At 52.8% G+C, this 17,743-nt stretch overlaps 1 protein-coding gene across 1 annotated transcript in view; it reads left to right on the forward strand.

Moving 5' to 3' along the window:
• The window catches only part of HRH2 (histamine receptor H2), a 39,236-nt gene extending 24,442 nt beyond the window's left edge, over positions 1-14,794 (forward strand). The window contains exons 2-3 of the mRNA XM_075543213.1: positions 4,962-6,500; positions 14,536-14,794. Coding sequence (XP_075399328.1) covers positions 5,458-6,500; positions 14,536-14,551 — 1,059 coding nt within the window. The 5' untranslated portion in view covers positions 4,962-5,457 and the 3' untranslated portion in view covers positions 14,552-14,794. The remainder of the gene's footprint in view (positions 1-4,961; positions 6,501-14,535) is intronic.
• Positions 14,795-17,743: the final 2,949 nt, after the last annotated feature.

A 17,743-nucleotide genomic window follows, 5' to 3' on the forward strand; every position in this document is an offset into this window, starting at 1 on the left:
GCGCACAGATGCTGCATGTGCCCAGTGCTTCACCCAATAAACAGATAACAGGACATGTTTGCTGGGTGGATGGATGGATGGATAGGTGGGTGAGTGGATGGATGGATGGATAGGTGGGTGGGTGGGTAGATGGATGTATGGATAGGTGCATGGGTGGGTGGGTGGGAGTGGGTGAATGGATGAATGGATAGATGGATAGGTGGGTGGTGGGTAGATGGATTGATAGGTGGGTGGGTGGATAGATGGGTGGGAGAATGGGTGGATGGAGAGAGATAGACCAGATCAGGTCCTTGCCTACATAGTTCCCACTCTAGCTGAGAGTGGGCACACTGAGTTACAGTGACAATACAAGGCAGCAGGTGCTGCAAAGTGTAGGGGAATCCCAAAGACAGAACTTCTTGCCTCCAGGCACTTAGGAAACTTTCAATAAGTTGGAGGTGTTGGTGCAGGATCTGTGGTGAATACAAGGCAGAGTGGAACTCCCGGGGCAGGAGGGAAAGTCCTGCTCCATTCGAGGAAATGCTCAGTGGTCTGAACTGGTGACACTGTAGGACAGAAAGTAGCCCTGGTGACATAGCAGGCTATGCACGGGGCTGCTAACTGAAAGGTCAGCAGTTTGAAACCACCAGCCACTCCTCGGGACAAGATGAAGCTTTCTACTTCCATAAAGAGTTACCGTCTCAGAAATCCACAGGGGCAGTTACACCCTGTCCTAGAGGATAGCCATAAGTCAAAATGGACTGGATAGCAGTGAGTGAGTCAAAGGAGTTCAGACTGGGTTGGAATCGAGACTGTGCTATACCCACTGGGAGTATGATGTCACTTTGCCTCTGAGCCTCACTTTCCTGGACTGTCACATGGAGGCAGTTCATTCCCCCTCACACATGGGGTGGCTGTAAGGATTAACTAGTGTCACGTGTAATAGAGGAAATATCACTTTATCCAGAAGAGTTCTACAGTATAACGAGTCCTCGTGGCAATTGCTTTTCCACCAGCTAGAGTCCAAGTGACCCAGTTCAAAACCAACGTAACTGCCGGCTCATAGTGGCCCTATAGGACAGGGTAGAACTGCCCTTGTGAGTTTCCTGAGACTGGATCTCTTTACAGGAGTAGGAAGCCCTGTCTTTGTACAGTGGAGCAGCTTGTGGTTTTGAACTGCCGACCTTGTGTATCGCAACCCAACGTGTGACTACTTCATCACCAGGCTCCAGTGACCTAGAGAGGCCTCATCATATATTGGAAACTTTATTTTATTTTTTAATTGGAAACTTTAAATGTTGTTTTTATCATTTGGAGCCATGAGTCAGTTCTGACTCATCATAACCCAATGCACAAAACATTGCCAGTTTCCTCACCAAAATCTTCCTAAGGATGAGCCCATGGCTACAGCCACTGTGCCAATCCATTCCATTGAGGGGCTTCCTCTTTTGGTGGCTGACTCTCTGATTTATCAAGCATGACGTCCTTCCCCAGGGACTGAGTCCTCCTGCTAATATGCCCACCAAAGTACTTCATATGAAGACACAGATGAAGTGTCTCCATCTTCATGTCTAGGAACATTCTGACTGTACTCCTTCTAAGACAGATTGGTTCCTTTTTCTAGATGTCCATGGGATAATCAATATTGTTCACCAACATCATAATTGAAATGCCAACAGGCTGAGTAACCTGCTGTATGTGTGTGTATATATGTAGACACCGAGAACGCGTGGAATAACCTGGTCATATGGTGCCATCAGCAAGGAAGGGGGGTTAAGTGTGATGGCCCAGGTGGTTGGGTTTTTTCCTGTAAATCTAGGTGATATTTTCTTCAGTAGCCACTGTGCTCACCACCATCGAGTCATTTCTGACTCACGGTGACCTTATAGGACAGAGTAGACCTGCTCCTGTGGGTTCCCAACACTGTGAATCTTTACATGAGCAGAAAGATTTCATCTTTCTCTGGAGGATCATCTGGTGGTTTCAAACTGCTGACCTTGTGATAGCAGCCCAATGTGGAATCCAGGATGCTGCCAGTGCCCCATTTGCTGAGTAGAGCAGAGGACAGAAGGAAGGGGGAATGAAAGAAGGAAGGAAGGAAGAGAGGGAGTTAGGGAGGGCTGAGAGGAGAAGGAAGAGAGGGAGGGACAGAGAAGGCAAGAGAAGAGCGAGGAGGAAGGGAAGGGTGTCTCATCATAGCAGAGGCAAATCCACCCAGATGTGGAAAACCCCTAGAATTAGCTAAAAGGATGTCCAATGCCAAAATGTCTCTGCCTGACTGTCAGGAAAAATTCAGAAAACTGAGCAGAAACAGGGATTCTTGAAAAGACACTGTGTTAGTCCAAGTTGACTAGAGAAACAAATTCACTGTCATTCATATAGATGTAAAAGAGAACTTAATATCAAAGAGTAATTGTATATTAAGAAAACATTCAAACCCCGTCCAGATCAAGTCCATAAGTTTGATATTAACCCATAAGTCCGATATTGGCCCAGATGTCCGATACTAGTTCATAAGTTCTTCTACAGACTCACACAGCACAAGCAATGATGTTGAAAGCAGGGAAATCACAAGCCATGGGGGAAAAGTCTTGTGGAAGCATCACGCTGCTGGCGTGCGTCTCCACGTGACTCCTCCAGCTCCAGGGCTCTGGCACCATCAGCGTGGTTCCATGTGGCTTGTCAACAAGAATATAAATCAGAGAGAGAGAGAGTGTGTCCCGCCTCCAGGGAGGAAGACAGGAGTTCCCAGAATCCTCAGGAGAAAGCCACGCCCACACAGAGGTATCATTGGCTATGACCTGGTTGACAGGCTAAACTCCACCCCTTCACTCAAGTTGACAGGAGATGATGTAACTGCCACAGACACCTTTGCTGCCAGCCTCTCCAAAGGTAATTAAGTGTGACAGTGAGACCCATGCTGCTTGGGGTATTTATGTAATGAAAAGATGTGCTAAAAATAGCACCCTGAGGCCGGGCTGGTGAGGCTGGTGGCTGAGCCAGCTGGAGTGGCAGAAGGTGATGGGCCATGATCCCAACAGCTACACATTAGTTATGATGAAATGAGGCTTCTCAGATTCAGGTTGCCAGACAGCTCCAGGCAGGAGCCCGCGAGAGGCTGCATTTATATCAGGTGGAAATGAACTTGCTCCTGAGCAGGGTTCCACTGCTGATTCCATTTTCCTGCACATTCCGTGGGTTCAGGAGATGTCCTGCTAGCTGCTCTCTGGAAAAACCCCCAACAGGCTCTGGGAAAAGGGCCAGGAACTGAGCTGGTGCCTAACTTGCTTCTCATCCATGGGACGCCTAGGAGAGTACCACGAGCAAGGAATCTTTGGGGACATTAGTGCCTCGTGGCAGAATGCTTGCCTGCAACACTCCACAGAGAGGCCACGGTCAATTCCTGGCCAGTCCGCCTCATGCAAAGCACCACCCATCTGTCAGTGTTGCTAGGATGCCGGACAGGATCAGCGAAGCTTCCCGACTGAGAGGGACTAGGAAGATCTGCTTCCCCAACTCAGTCACTGAAAATGCTATTGGATCAGGACGGTCCACTTCGTATTGATCATTGAGATGGTTCCACTGGGACTCGGGGGATGGCGCTGAGGCAAGGCCCAACATGGCAGCAGCTGACCACCCCGGGGATTGTGTTTAAGCAAGAGCTACTGTGGGCAGCTGTTTTTATTGAAGGGGTGTTGCTGCGGAGTGAAAGGAAGGGAGGAGAGAGGGTGTGCCGGACGAAGTAAGACTATGGCTGCCGCCACCCCAGCCCCCATGGGCTCTTTTCAGTCATTACGAGCAAAGCGAGCAGGTTCTAGACCAGCCGACTGGGGTAGAAAACCACAAGCCACAAACCACTCCATCGAAGCAGCTGCTATCCAGTGGATTCAGACTCAGCAGCTCCAATTGTGCAACAGACATCTGCACTCCGTAGCTTGTCACAGCTGGGACTTTAGGAAACAGGTCACCAGGACTTTCGAGGTGAGTTCAAACTGCCGACTTTGCTAATTCAGCCCACGGCTCTGTCCCCAGGGGCCTCTCAGGAAATGAAGTCAGAAGGGTGTTTCCAGGGGGGTGGTGGGGTACCAGCAGGGCTGTTTTTCTTTCACCCCCGAGCTCAAAATGGCTGTTACATTTTTAAATGGTTGTGGGGGGTGGTGTGCCGGGAACCCAAAGCAGAATAACATTTTGTGACACATGAAAATGAAATGCGATGCAAATCTCCATCTCCATAAATAAAGTTTTCTTGGCGCACAGCCACACCCATCCGTTTGCACATTGTCAAGCCTGTCTTCGCGCTGTGGTGGCAGAGTTGAGTGGTCGCAGGGGAGCCCATCTGGCGTGCGAAGCAGAAAATAGTCACTGCCTAGCCCTTTCCTGAAAGTGTTTCTCGACCCCTGGTTTGGAGCACGGTGACATTGTGTAAGACGCCCTAAGAGCTCTGCTGGGTGACATCCGTTGCATTCATTTAATTATTGATTGATGGGTATGATTTGTTCATGAGATACTCGGTACCCACCCACTGGGCCAGGCCCTGGGCCTAAGCAGTGAACAGGCAGACGGGGCCCTTGTCCTCTGGGAGCTAAGAGCCTGTGTCTAGAGATCAGCATTCCTGATCCCTCCAACTTCTAATGGCCCGAGAGGATGGAGTAGAACGGCTTCTTTGGGTTTCCAAGCCTTTTCATCTCTCCAGCCATCTTGCTATGGAGCTTTGAACCGTAGCCTTGTGATTAGCAGCTCAGTACTCAGCCCGCTACTCCACTGACTCAAAGCAGTGAGCGAGTCCTGCCAACTGCTCGCCACGAGGCTTTTTTGTTTTTTCCAGTCCCTTACAGGCCTTCCTCCTCCTCTGCTTATTAATACGTTCTCAGAACTCATGGTGTGGCAGAAAGGAGGTCTGGTTCTAGAAGCACTGGCCTTGCGCGGGGTCACCCTCTCAGCCTAACTTCAAAGTTCTCACCCTGCCACCGTTCCTTTTGCAGACCCGGCTCTCTATGTCCCCCACAAGGGGAGGCGCCCCAGTCCTTGATGCCCCCTCGAATGGACGGCGGGAGCCGGTGCCAGCGATGAAGAAAGAGGTGGCCATGTCTTCACAAGAGCCCTCCAGCAGCGAGCCAGTGCCCCCTGCAGTCACATGTCGCAGTGCCCGGGTATCTCTGTGACAGTCCTGGAGGGAGCTAGCTCTTCATGGGGCAATCCGGAAACGGGTTGGAGCCACGACACTGACTTCAAGACCTCTTTTTACCTCGTCTTTCTTTGTGTTCTTGCCCAACACCTTGTCACAGACCGTTTAATTTTGTTATAGAAAAATAGAACCTTGGACTAGTCCTTGAAGACTCCCCTTCCCCCAAATCTGGACCCTTTCTTCTGGTTCTGATGGGACTCTGGAGCCCAGCGACTGACATATTTGGTACTCCGGGGAACTGAGAAGAAGCCACCTGGTGCTGTGATCCAGGGCAGGTGCGGCAGGGTCTAGCAATGGCCTCTTCCTCTCCATCTGAGATCACCATCATCCTGGTCCTTGTGGTCCTCATCTTCATCACCATTGCTGGCAATGTAATTGTCTGCCTAGCCGTGGGCTTGAACCGCCGGCTTCGCAGTCTGACCAACTGCTTCATCGTGTCCTTGGCCATCACTGACCTGCTCCTTGGCCTCCTAGTGCTGCCCTTCTCTGCCATGTACCAGTTGTCCTCCACGTGGAAATTTGGCCAGATCTTCTGCAACATCTACACCAGCCTGGACGTCATGCTCTGCACAGCCTCCATCCTCAACCTCTTCATGATCAGCCTGGACCGGTACTGTGCCGTCACAGACCCGCTCCGATACCCCGTGCTAGTCACCCCTGTCCGAGTGGCCATCTCCCTCGTTTTCATCTGGGTGATTTCCATCACTCTGTCCTTCCTGTCTATCCATCTGGGCTGGAATAGCAGGAACAAGACCATCAGTGGCAACGACACCACTAAGTGCAAAGTCCAGGTCAACGAAGTCTACGGTTTGGTGGATGGACTGGTCACCTTCTACTTGCCTCTTCTCATCATGTGCATCACCTACTACCGCATCTTCAAGATCGCCCGGGAGCAGGCCAAGAGGATCAATCATATCAGCTCCTGGAACGCAGTCACCATAAAAGAGCACAAAGCCACAGTGACCCTGGCTGCTGTCATGGGAGCCTTCATCATCTGCTGGTTCCCCTACTTCACCGTGTTTGTTTATCGTGGGCTCAGAGGGGATGAGGCCATCAATGAGGTCATTGAAGCCATTGTTCTATGGCTGGGCTATGCCAACTCAGCCCTGAACCCCATCCTGTACGCTGCATTGAACAGAGACTTCCGCACTGCCTATAAGCAGCTCTTCTGCTGCAGGCCCGATGCCCACGACTTTCATGACAGTTCTCTGAGGTCCACTAACTCCCAGATGTCCAGGAGCCAAAGCAGAAACCACACAGGGCAGGAAGAGAAGCCCCTGAAGCTACAGGTGTGGTGTAGGACGGAGCTGAAAGCCCCACAGGGAGCTGCAGACAGGTAACAAGCCCAGCCGTTTATGTGGGGGGCCTAAAAGAGGGGCACAAGGAGGTGGGTGCCTACAAAGATAGCCAGGATGATAAGATGTCTGAGTTTGTGTGCTGTCTGTCACATGCCGGACAAGTGGTCTTCAAGAGCACCGAGTGAGCCCTGTCTCATTTAATGCTCATTAGAATCCCCTAAGGTGGGACCACTAGCTCCTTTTTAGAAGGAGCATACCAAATCCCAGAAAACTAGGCCAGGATCACACAGCTGGGTCCCCGACAAAGGTCTCCAAATTACAGAACTTCTAGGATCTTCCAGCTATGTTGTCTATGTAATCAGGAGTCCTCCATTTTAAGTCCAGCTCGGCTGCTTCTTGCCCAGAGCGGCCACCTAACCCATCTCGTATCTCTCAAATACCACCAGTTGCCTTCAGGTAAACTCTGATCCTTGGTCAGACTAGAATTGGACTCCATATGGTTTCTCTGGAAGGAGATTGTCAGGCCTTTCTTCCAAGGCACCTGTGGGTGGCCTTGGATAGCCAATCGTTCACTTAGCAGCTGAGTGCTAACTAATTCACGATTCAGGGCATCCTTAGCACTGAGATGGTCGCAGTGGTGGGTGCATTGTGGGGCTTGAACAAGAATATTTATTGAGCATCTACTGTTGCTTCGGCTGTTCACTTGGAGACGCTCCAACAGCTGGGGTAGAGGATTGACAGACTCAGGAGGGCTTTGGATGGCAGCCAAAGGATCTGGACATGGTTGTTGTAGATCTTAGGAAGAGACTGGAGGACCAGCAAGGAGGACCCATTGCTTTGGAAAGAGGGCTTTGGGTGCCACCTTTGGCATCGGGAGGAAGGATAAGACCACATATGGGAACATCAGTGAGGGGGTTATGGCCTCAGTCCATGGAGTTAAGAGGAGAATGAGTTAGAGGTTTCCCATCTAGAAGAGAAAATCCTGAAGGCCTGGATCCCTCCTGCTGTGCAGAGTGCAGGATATGCAAGCAAGGAGGTCCCCTGGGCCCCGCCTCCTAGAATGGACAGGCTGAAAGGATCAACAGGATCCAGATGAGACTGGCAGTAAAGTCTCTGGGCCACAGGCGAAGCTGGGTAGAAAGGGAAACTGTACCACGGGGCTCTGACACCTTAACGAAGTTCAGTCAGTAGAAAGGCAGATGCGAGCTGCGGCTGCCAAGGGGCACACGGGACAGAATGCCTTTAGTGTTGCAGCACTGCTTAGAATGTGCTCAATAAATATTACTCTCCTTCCTCCTCCCACAGACCATACCTCTGCCCCATAGCACGCTGGTCTGGGGGATTGACCCTTAAATCCACCCATCCATCCTTTCATCCATCTGTCCTTCCATCATTCATTCATTCATTCAGCGAATAAGTAACTTGTCAGGTGCCCACATGCCAGGACCTGTGCTGGCTCCAGGGATATAGAAATGACATCCTTGGAGCTCAGTGTGATTAGTTATTTTGTGAGGTCAATGGCATAGCCCTGGCTTCAAACTGTGCCCTTCCACACCCCTTCCTTCAGAAAATAGCCTCAAGCGCAAAGCTAATTCAGTTCAGTAAAGAAATAATAATAATTATAACCCAAAGGGCATGAACCATATCCAACAATGCAACTGACAGGACCCAGTTGAGGGACTTATATTGTTCACTGAAGCTCACCTCGCGCTCATTTTACCTGTTGGACCCATGAACTCATCAGCTGCCTTCTTACCCAACTCTTCTGGGGGGACTCATGTATTCAATAGGCACTTAACAACAGTGACAGCAATGGCTAACACTGAGTGCCTATTGTTTGCCAGTTGTTCCTTCTTTCCCAATGGTTTCTATGGATTAATCATTCTGTGAGGCCATCCTTTTCCCCCTGTGGCAGGTGCTAACAGTTAAGTGGAGATAGAACAGGCCCCATTTCCACACTATGCCCCCCGCCGCCCCCCCCCCCCGCCATCCCCTTGCCACCTTATAATTGCTCTCAGGCCAATAGGGGAACAGACAGGTCATGATTCATTGAAGCATGTGCCAAAGATTGAGGACATGGGGCCCCAGGCACCAAGATGAGGCTACTCTTGGCCCAGAGAACTTCCCCAGAGAGCAGAGCCCTGGCCCTTCAAGGAAAAGGCATCAGACCCATCCATCAGGATGCTGCCAGCCACTGATGAGACTTCCACCTTCACTTCATTCTCCACCAAACCCTGTGAAGTCCGTCCAGGTTCACCCTCACTCTGCAGATGGGAAACTTAGCCTTGGCTTTCTTTCCCTAAGATCTCCTCCTATCCCACTCTCTCCTGAAACTGGCTTTCTTCTCTGCTGGGCAGGAGCCTGGGAAGCACAATTGGGTAAGTGGGTACTGTGTGCCTTGCTGGTGTCTGGCAAGGTAACACTGCCCACCCATGGCACCCAGGGTCCCTGTCATCTGTATATTTGAGGGGAAAAAACCATAGATATAGAATTTGGTGTTATCTGCAGTTTCAGACATCTACTGGGCATCTTGGAACATATACATAGCGTGTCCTTCCTGCTCGTTGTTTGGAGACCAGGGCCAGAGCTGGTCCAGGGTGTCTTCGGCCATGTCAGATCAGCCCTGGGTAGATTAGGGGATGCCGCGGGGGGTATAGCTGAGCTTCTCCACCCTCCCTTCCCTGTCCTGCAGGCTACTATCAACCACCCACCTCTGAGGCTTTAAACCTCTCCAGGAGCGCACATCCTCCTCTTTCTTCCGAGAGCCTTGCAGTTCACAGCCCAACTCCTACCCCCAGTGCCAGCTGGGCTGGCCGAGTCTCCCCATAGAGGGTGCTCTGTCTGCCCCTGCTTGGGCCCTAACACCCCATCTTCATGCAGCCTAGGCCGCTTCACCAGTATCCTCACAGGCCCCTCTGCCTGAGCCTCGTCCCCTCTGCTACCTCACTCCAATCTCAGAGTCACCGCCACGGCTTGCTATGGCCACTGGGGGCAGTCCGGCATCCATGTCTTCACCAGTTGCCATGGAACCACCAACGACTGATGGTGCCGTGAGCGTCGGAATAGAACTGACCCCTGTAGGTTCTCAGGGGGTGGTGGTTCAAGAAATAGCCAGGCCTTTCTTCCTGCTGATTAACTCAAACCTCTCACTTTTCGGTTAGCAGCCTACCGCGTTAACTCTAACCAACAGCCACAAACTTCAAGCAGCTTACAGCACGCCCCTCTTCTCCTACGGTTCTGGAAGCCAGCAGTTTAACGGTCACATGCAGATGGGGGGAGATCCTTGGGAGGCTTCAGAGGAGATCCCCGCCCCCCACTCCTTGCCGTTTCTGGCTCCTAGCGCTGGTGTGGTTATACACCAGGCTACTGTCTACAACCGTCTTTTCCTGCAGCAGAAAGATGAAGTTTCCGACTCCCGTGAAGAGCTACCATCTCTGAAACCTGCAGGGGCAGTTCTAGCCTGCCCTGCAGGGTCACTAGGAGTCAGCACTGACTCAGTGGCAGTGAGTCCGTCTTTTGGCTTAGTGACTCTCCGACACTCACTGATACTCCTTGGCTCAGGGCTCCTCTCTGGTATCGCGCCCACCTTGTAATCCTGTCCTTGCCTCTCCACCCCTGTGGCTAGCTCCCCCTCTGCCTCCCGCTTAGGTTGACCCTCGCCTACATCAAGGATCCAGGCTAGGCGGCCCTTCACAAGTCCCTTCCTCTAATCCCATCTGCCAAGTCCTTTGGGCCATATTCCCTCTGTGGGTTATTGGCAGTCAACCACAAGGCCCCGCTCCTTAGTTTGGCCCTCCAAGGCTCGGTCCCTGGTCATGTCTTGCTGTTTCCTGTCAGGCCCCAGCCTCTGCTCGAACAAAACAACCCCCTGAGGCTCCTCAGCCTGAAGCACATAGCAGGAGCCTGGGAGGCGCCGGCACTGTTTGGGGGTGCGCTGTGAGTTGCAGTTGGCTTCCGTTCATGAGGACGGCACGTGCCATAGAACAAAACACAGCTTGGACCGTTTCCATCCTCACAATCCTGGGTTTGCTTGAGTCCATTGCTGCAGCCACTGGGCATTTCGAGGACCTGCCCACCCGGGGAGCTCTCTTCTGGCCCTGTAGAGGACAGTGTTCTGCTGTGGGTCAGAGCTCTCTGAGTACTAGATTGATTTCTTTCCTCTTGATCTCTCAAAGCCCACTGAAGCCTGTCCACCAGGGGTGACTGGTATTTGAAATACCGATGGCATAGCTTCCAGCGTCACAGCCACGTGACCTTCCCCACAACGCAGTGGACTGACGGCAGAGGGTGGCTTTGGGGAGGGGTGGTGCGCAAAGCAGAGGCCCTCAGCTCACAGGTTTATAGTCAAAGGAAGTGCTTTTGAAAATGTGGTCACCACCCCGACACTGGGCTCCCGGAAGCAAATGAGCACTTCAAGGCCACACAGCCTCGGCCAAGACAGAGCCCACGCCCATCTGATTCCTCAGCTGGGGCTCTTTCCAGGTTGAACTGTTGCCTGAACTTGAACTTGATTCTGCTTTTGCAGTTCAGCAAAGTCACACAGATACCAGATGGGGAAACTAAGGCACCAGGAAGCAACTACTGTGCTTGGGGTACACATCAGACTGGGCTGGGGCTGGGAGGAGCACCCCATTCCTCTGGGACCCGTTCAGGACTAGGTGGGTCACCTTCCTGCTCACTCCTCTGCTCTCCTGAGATGAAGCTGGGAAAGAATCTTTATAAACACCTTGGTAGCAAGAGTCTGCTCTGGGCCATGGGTATCTATCTATCTATCTATCTATCTATCTATCTATCTATCTATCTATTTTTCTATCTCTTCTGCACTCATGGACCTGGGGCTGTGAGATTGCCAGGTGCCTGGAGGTCTCTTGTATCAGGAGAGCCTTCAGATGACTTCTGAAAGAAGCACAAATGGAGGTGCAAGGCAGCGCCAGCTCTCAGTCCTCACTCACCTCCTTCCATCTACTCTCCTTCCCTCTGCAGCCACAGTGAACTTTTCCCAATGGCATTTGGCATTCGACTCCACTCCTCGTTGCTTTTGGAATGAACTGGTTTTCAGCTGCCATGCCTCCTACGCAAGAAGATCCTACAAATGTGATCCATGGGGTTTCCATTAGCTGATTTTCCCCAGTAGATGTCCCCAGGGCTTCTAGTCTGCCTTAGTCTGGAAGCTCTGCTGGAACCTGTCGAGCACCATAGCAACAGGGAAGCCTCCACTGACTGACACAGGAGTGGTGATACATCAGGTGCACTGGCCAGGAATCAATTCTTGCAGGGAAAGCAAGAATTCTACCATTGAGTCACCATCGCCCCTGGTGAAATAAAATACAAGCCCTTATGGTGGCCTCCAAGGCCCTGTCTTTCTCCTACCACTGCCCCAATCCCCTCTTGGAGTCCCCTGGTCCATCCCACTGATCACAAGTTGCCCCTCCTCATAGCCCTTCCCTCCACCCCAGGACCCTCTTCTTACCCCTCTCTGTCCAGCTCACATCTGGTGGGCTCCAATGTTACCTCCCTGGTCCCCTTCACTTTTGATTCTTGCCTTTGTCCTCTTCAACTAATTTGTCATGTTGCCTTCTGTTTGACATCTGATCCCTTAAGATTGTAAGTTCTGGGGAAGCAGGCACACGTCTCCGCTGTGCAGCGCATTGCTCCTGTATCCTGAGCACCCAGCACATCGCTGGTTACGTGCTGCTGACTTGGTCCCGGCCCATGATGACGCTGTGTGACAGAGTAAATGCTCCTCCACTGGGTCTGTGATGGCTGCTATTTTTCAGGAATAGATTCCCATGCCTTTGTCCCGAGGTTCTTCTGGGCGCACTCAAACTGCCAAACTTTTGGTTGGCAATCAGCGCATTAGCTGTCTGTACCATCCAGGGACTCCTGGACCCCAGTGGTTCCAGTCTCACCCATTGAATGAATGGAGATATCTATTCTCAGGTTCCCACGAACCTCTTGTCATATCTTTGCCAACTGTTCAACATACAACTTCGTTGTAGGTGTGTTTCCATTTAAAGGAGCCTTGTTTGCACATATTATCAGTTCACTGGCTTTGAACTCACAGCCAACGTACTATTACTCATGCCTAAACGCAGCTCATCCAACACACAGGTTCTCTTCCCAAAGGCCATTGCCATCTTCCCACATAAGGAGCCGTGGTACTGTAGTGAGGTGCCCCGTTGGACTGCTAACCACAAGGTCAGCAGTTCAAACCTACCAGCTGCTCCAAGGGAGAAAGAGGAGGCAGGGATGTGACACTCAATAGACTCTGAAAATGACCTGTGCTTGTTTACAGCATGAGCACTGGAGCAAGGAAGCAGAGTGTCACCTTGTGTGACATCAGCTAGAAACACGACGTCAGGCAAAAAATGATTAGTCACACTACCCATTCCAGGGAAATGGGTAGGAATAAATTTTAGTGAGTAGGCGAATTTCAATATAGGGAATGGTGATGACGGCTATACCAACTTTACCAAATTGTAAGAATCACACAGGGTCCCAGCACTGAGCAAAACTCCTGGCATGTGACCGGCACTCTCACAAATCCTCACCCATAGCGCTCCATCCTGCTTTCCGCGTGTGTCTATTCTCTTCCGCTTTGTTCCCTTTTCTCGTTTCTAACCGCCTTTTTGAGACATGCGGTACCTATTTTGCAGTGTCTAATTCGAGGGCTGTTTGTAAATTCAATATCATGCCACCTTTACCACAATCCATTTAGAGCATTCTCATTACCCCCAAAAGAACCCTTTGGCAATCACTCGGCTACTCCTCAGTTTGCCCATCCATTGTTGTGAGGTGCCTCTGAGGCAGGTCCAACTCACAGCGACCCTGTGGACAACAGACAAACCCACCGGGTCCTGCGCCATCCTTACAGTGGTTCGAATGGCGGAGCCCATTGTTGCAGCCGCTGTGTCAGTCCATCCTGTCTAAGGGCTTCCTGTTCGCCGCCCTGCTGCTTTACCAAGTACAATGTCCTTCTAGTTACTGCTCCCTCCTGACAACGTATCCCAAGTACGGGAGATAACGTCTCACCACCCCCACTGCTTCCATGACAAGTATGTTTGTTCTCTGGGCAGTCCATGGTACTTTCAATGTTCTTCCCCATCGAGTTGCTGCTAGCTCACAGCAACGCTATCTGGCTGGGTAAAACTGCACCCACAAAGTGCCCTAGGCTGACATTGTTACATTAAGGTCCTGCTGAAGAGCACTGAATCTACCAGGGACTGCCAGAAGAATGAAGAAATCTGTCGTGGAAGAAGTACAGCCAGAATATACTCCTTAAGGCAAGGCCGACGTGTACTTTGGACATGTTATCAGAGCCTGGAAAAGGCCATCCTGGTTGGTAAAGGTGGGGAGCAACATTGGCACGGTGGCTGCACCTGGGGGCTCGAATCTAGGAGGAACTGAGAGAAAGACGTGGGATTTGGGCAGTGTTTCATTCTGCTGCACACGGGGTTGCTAGGAGACAGAACCAAGCAACAGTACCTACCGACAACAGCATTCTGTATGGGTGTAGACTGCCCGGTCCTTTCTCTCACGGTGCTGATGGCCTTGAACCTCTTGCGGTTGGTTATTGGCTGGGTGCTCCATGTGGTTCTGCCCCTGGGCCACAGGCAGCATCAATCTGCTTCTGTCTTCACAGGTTTTCCCACGGACATTTCCTGGGCTCTGTGGTCTTTGGTGTCTACCTTCCTTCACATAACCACATTGTTTCCAGGTTTCCTCTTTTCTGCTTTCCCTTCATTTCTGTCTCCCATTCTTTCTGTGTGTGTCTGCTCCACTCCCCCCACCCATCCACTCCCTTCTCCTTGGTCCCCTTCCTTTCACCCTGTGTTCCATCTCTCCTTCACCACGTGCTAGGGTTCCACGGGTGCTCTTGGTCAGCTTGGGGGAGCGTGTGGGCTTGAGACTGATCACGGGCCATTCCTGTAGCCCGGGGTCCTCCCTCCTACCAGAGTGGGCCCGGAGCACCCACTCTCAGGTGGGGCGGGAGGAGTGTTGCTCTTTGGCACAACTGCCGGGCAGAGCAGGGCCAGCCAGGGAGTTAATCCTTTATGTCTTCTGTCTCTTCAGAGAGTTTGGGGAGTGAAGCCCCCACCCCCCGGAGAGGAAGTCAGGTGCAGGAGTCAGAGAGAGAGAAGGAGGGAAGCCCTTGACAGCCTCAAAGGTCCAGGAGAATACACGGTGGCCCTCCCGGAATCACTGCAAAGGTAGAGGACTTCTCATGTACGTGTCTACATATTGTCCCTTGAAAGCCAACTGGAGGTCCCACCTGTACCCGTGGGATGCCCCTCCTCCCCGACAGCTGCTCACAGACCCCTGCCTGCGCCTTCTCCCTGGGCTGTGCCTCCTGGCTCCTTCTGAGGCAGGTCTGGTGCAGGAGGACATGCTGCTATGTCACCGTCCCTGGGGCTGGGAGGGGGGGTGGAGGGGTGGGGCGGGGAGGCAAGTACATCTTGAGGGCTTCTGCTCCCAGAGTTGTCATCATAGTTGTTACCCAAAGCAAAAAACAACAACAAAAAACTTCACTGCCATTGAGTCGATGCTAACTCATAGGGACCCCATAGGACCGAGGAGAACTAACGGCTGTGGGTTTCCAAGACTGTAACTCTTTACAGAAGTAGGAAGCCTCGTCTTTCTCCCTCAGTGCGGCTGCTGGTTCTGAACTGTTCACCTTTCAGATCTCAGCCCAATATGTAACCACTATGCCACCAGGGCACGGAAGGCAGGGAGTCTGCTACTGAACCATCACTGGCTCCAGCATTGTCATACCCGGAAGAAGACATGCCAGGAGCACAAATTAGGGAAAGGCTTTTCCTCCAGGGGACCCTCCCAGGGCATCACTCAGCTGGTTCCCCCTGCTACTCACTCTGCAGGCCTGATGCCCTTGGGCAGTGAGCACCCTGTGGGAGGTGGCATGTGGTAGGGCAGGGGATGGTAAACTTTTTCTCCAAAGGGTTCAGTGAAGAGTTCAAGTCCTGCAGGCCACCCGGACTAGGTCGTGACTACTCGACCCCCATCAGAGCACCGAGGCAGAAGCATGGGTGGTGGCCATGTTCCAATAAAACTTTATTCATGGACACTGCAATTTGAATTTCATATCATTTCCATGAGTCACGCGAGCTCTTTCTGCTTTGCCTTTTCAACCATTTTAGCACCAGCAGGTGGTGGCTGGATCTGGCCCAAAGCAGTTTAGGGCGCCAAGCTCTGGTGCAGGAAACAGAGAGGGGTGAAGTTCCAGATCCAGCATTTGCTAGCTCTGTGACCTTAGACAGGTGCCTCACCCTCTCTGATCCTCTGCTGGCTCACCCACACAGTAGAGATAGGAATCCCTCCCTTCCAGGGCTTCCATGAGGGTGAAGAACAGCTTTTGTAAGGGGCTGGCCACACAGTAGGGGCTTGGTGAGTGGTCACTTTTATCGACACCCCGCCCCCCGCCAGCCTCCCCCGCTCTGGGCTTCTCTCAAAGGAGCTCTGGAACGTTGCGGGCCAGCCAGTCCAGTTGGTTCGCATGTCAGCTGTGCCATCATGCGCTCCAGTCGGGTCCTGCCCCCTGGACTTCCAGACCCACATCTGAAAAGAGGGGGCTGGGATCAGGCTCCAGGGGACGTTCCAGCTCCAACGCTGCGTGAATGCTTCGCAAGGGGGAGGGAAACCGGGCAAAACTCCAACAGCGTCTGTGTCAGCCTCTCCTGGCAAGAGCTGCGAGGAACGTGCTCCTCCTACTAACGCCTGGCCGGCTGCGCAGGAACCCAGCAGCACCCCAAGTTGCTGGCGCAGGGGCAGGCGCGGTCAGAGTACAGGGGAGTCGCAGGGTGGGCCTGTGGGAGACGCCGGCGGGGGGAGGGTGGGAGGCGGACCCGGTGGAGTGACTGCTGCTGCCTGCTGTGTGTCCTTGAGAAGACCATGTCCTTCTCTGAGCCCTCGTTTTCTCGTCTGTCAGAGAGCCGACATCTGGCGGCTGCCAGAGTCGCTGGAGCAAGGGGAGGGTGTGGGTTTCTGTCGGAAGGACTGTCTTACTGCACAGTGCGTTGGGGCTGGGGGATGGGAGGGTGAGGAATGGAGGATGTGGCTGAAACCCGCTGGGCCTGGACCCCCACTTGCGTGCAGGGAGGGCACCGCTGCTCAGACACTCTTGGGCTGGCAGAAGCCACGCCCACCCTGCCCAGAGATAGGAGGGGTGGTGGCTCTTCCAACTGCCAAGAAATGACAGCTGGCTCTAGATATCATCCATCGGTTGTCCTGGTCCCCTGCCTCTTATCACTGCAGGAAAGTGGCAGAGTGAAGAAAGAGCCCCATAGGCTTTGGATGTCACCCGTCTGTCCCTGGTCTGTAGATGAGACACTTTGTGCCAGTCAGGGTGGGTGTCCCTCCGCGGTGGCCAGAGATTTCCCCTTCCCAGGCCGGCTTGAGGTTCACTGAAACAGAACTGAAACTAACGGTCAGAGAGAAAGCCTATCCCCACAGCGCCACCCTCATTGTTTTCTAGGGCGGCCAGGCAAAGAACTGCAAACCAGGTAGCTCGTAAGAACAGAAGTGTTCTGGAGACTGGGACTCTGAGCTCCAGTTGTCACCACATTGATTCCCTCAGAGCCCCCAAAGGGAGAGATTGCCCCCATGTCGCCGTCCTGGCTTCTGGTGACATCTAGTGATCCCGGGCGTTCCTTGGCTTGTGGATCCCTCCCATCTCTGTCTCCACTTCACTTGGGCGTCTTCTGTCGGTGTCCCTCTGCATCTGGCTCATCTCGCCTTTTACAGGGCCACGGCTTCGGTGGAGATAAGAACGCACCCTGCTTCACCCTGACCTGATTGACTGCTAACATTTGGAAAGACCCAATTTCCAAACAGGGTCACCTGTCCAGGCACAGGGGGCAAGCCTTCTCCATATCGTTGAGGGGGACACGGCGCCTTTCAGAGTGCCACCTAACACAGGCCTTGGCGCCCAGTGGGCTGCACTCCCATCCCATCTTACTGCCATGGGGATGGAGAGGCCACCCAGTCTCGTGCCCCTTTCTGCGCTCTGGACTCGTTTCTCTTTGTAGTCGCTGCGGAGCCACCAGGCGCCCGGTCCACACCAGATGCGGGGCCCGTCAGAGCAGCCAGCTGAGACAGCACAGGCACACACACGGATGACAGGCGCTCAGAGAGAGGCGAGCCTGCCAGCCTCTACTGGCACATGGGGGGTGGCTGCACATGAGAGGCAGGGGCTGGGAATCAAATCCAGCTCTCTACCTAGAAGGCAGGGCCACCACTCATCACTCGCTGCCATCGAGTCAATGCT

Source organism: Tenrec ecaudatus, chromosome 2 (genome assembly GCF_050624435.1).
Source record: "Tenrec ecaudatus isolate mTenEca1 chromosome 2, mTenEca1.hap1, whole genome shotgun sequence".
NCBI classification, from domain to species: Eukaryota; Metazoa; Chordata; class Mammalia; order Afrosoricida; family Tenrecidae; genus Tenrec; species Tenrec ecaudatus.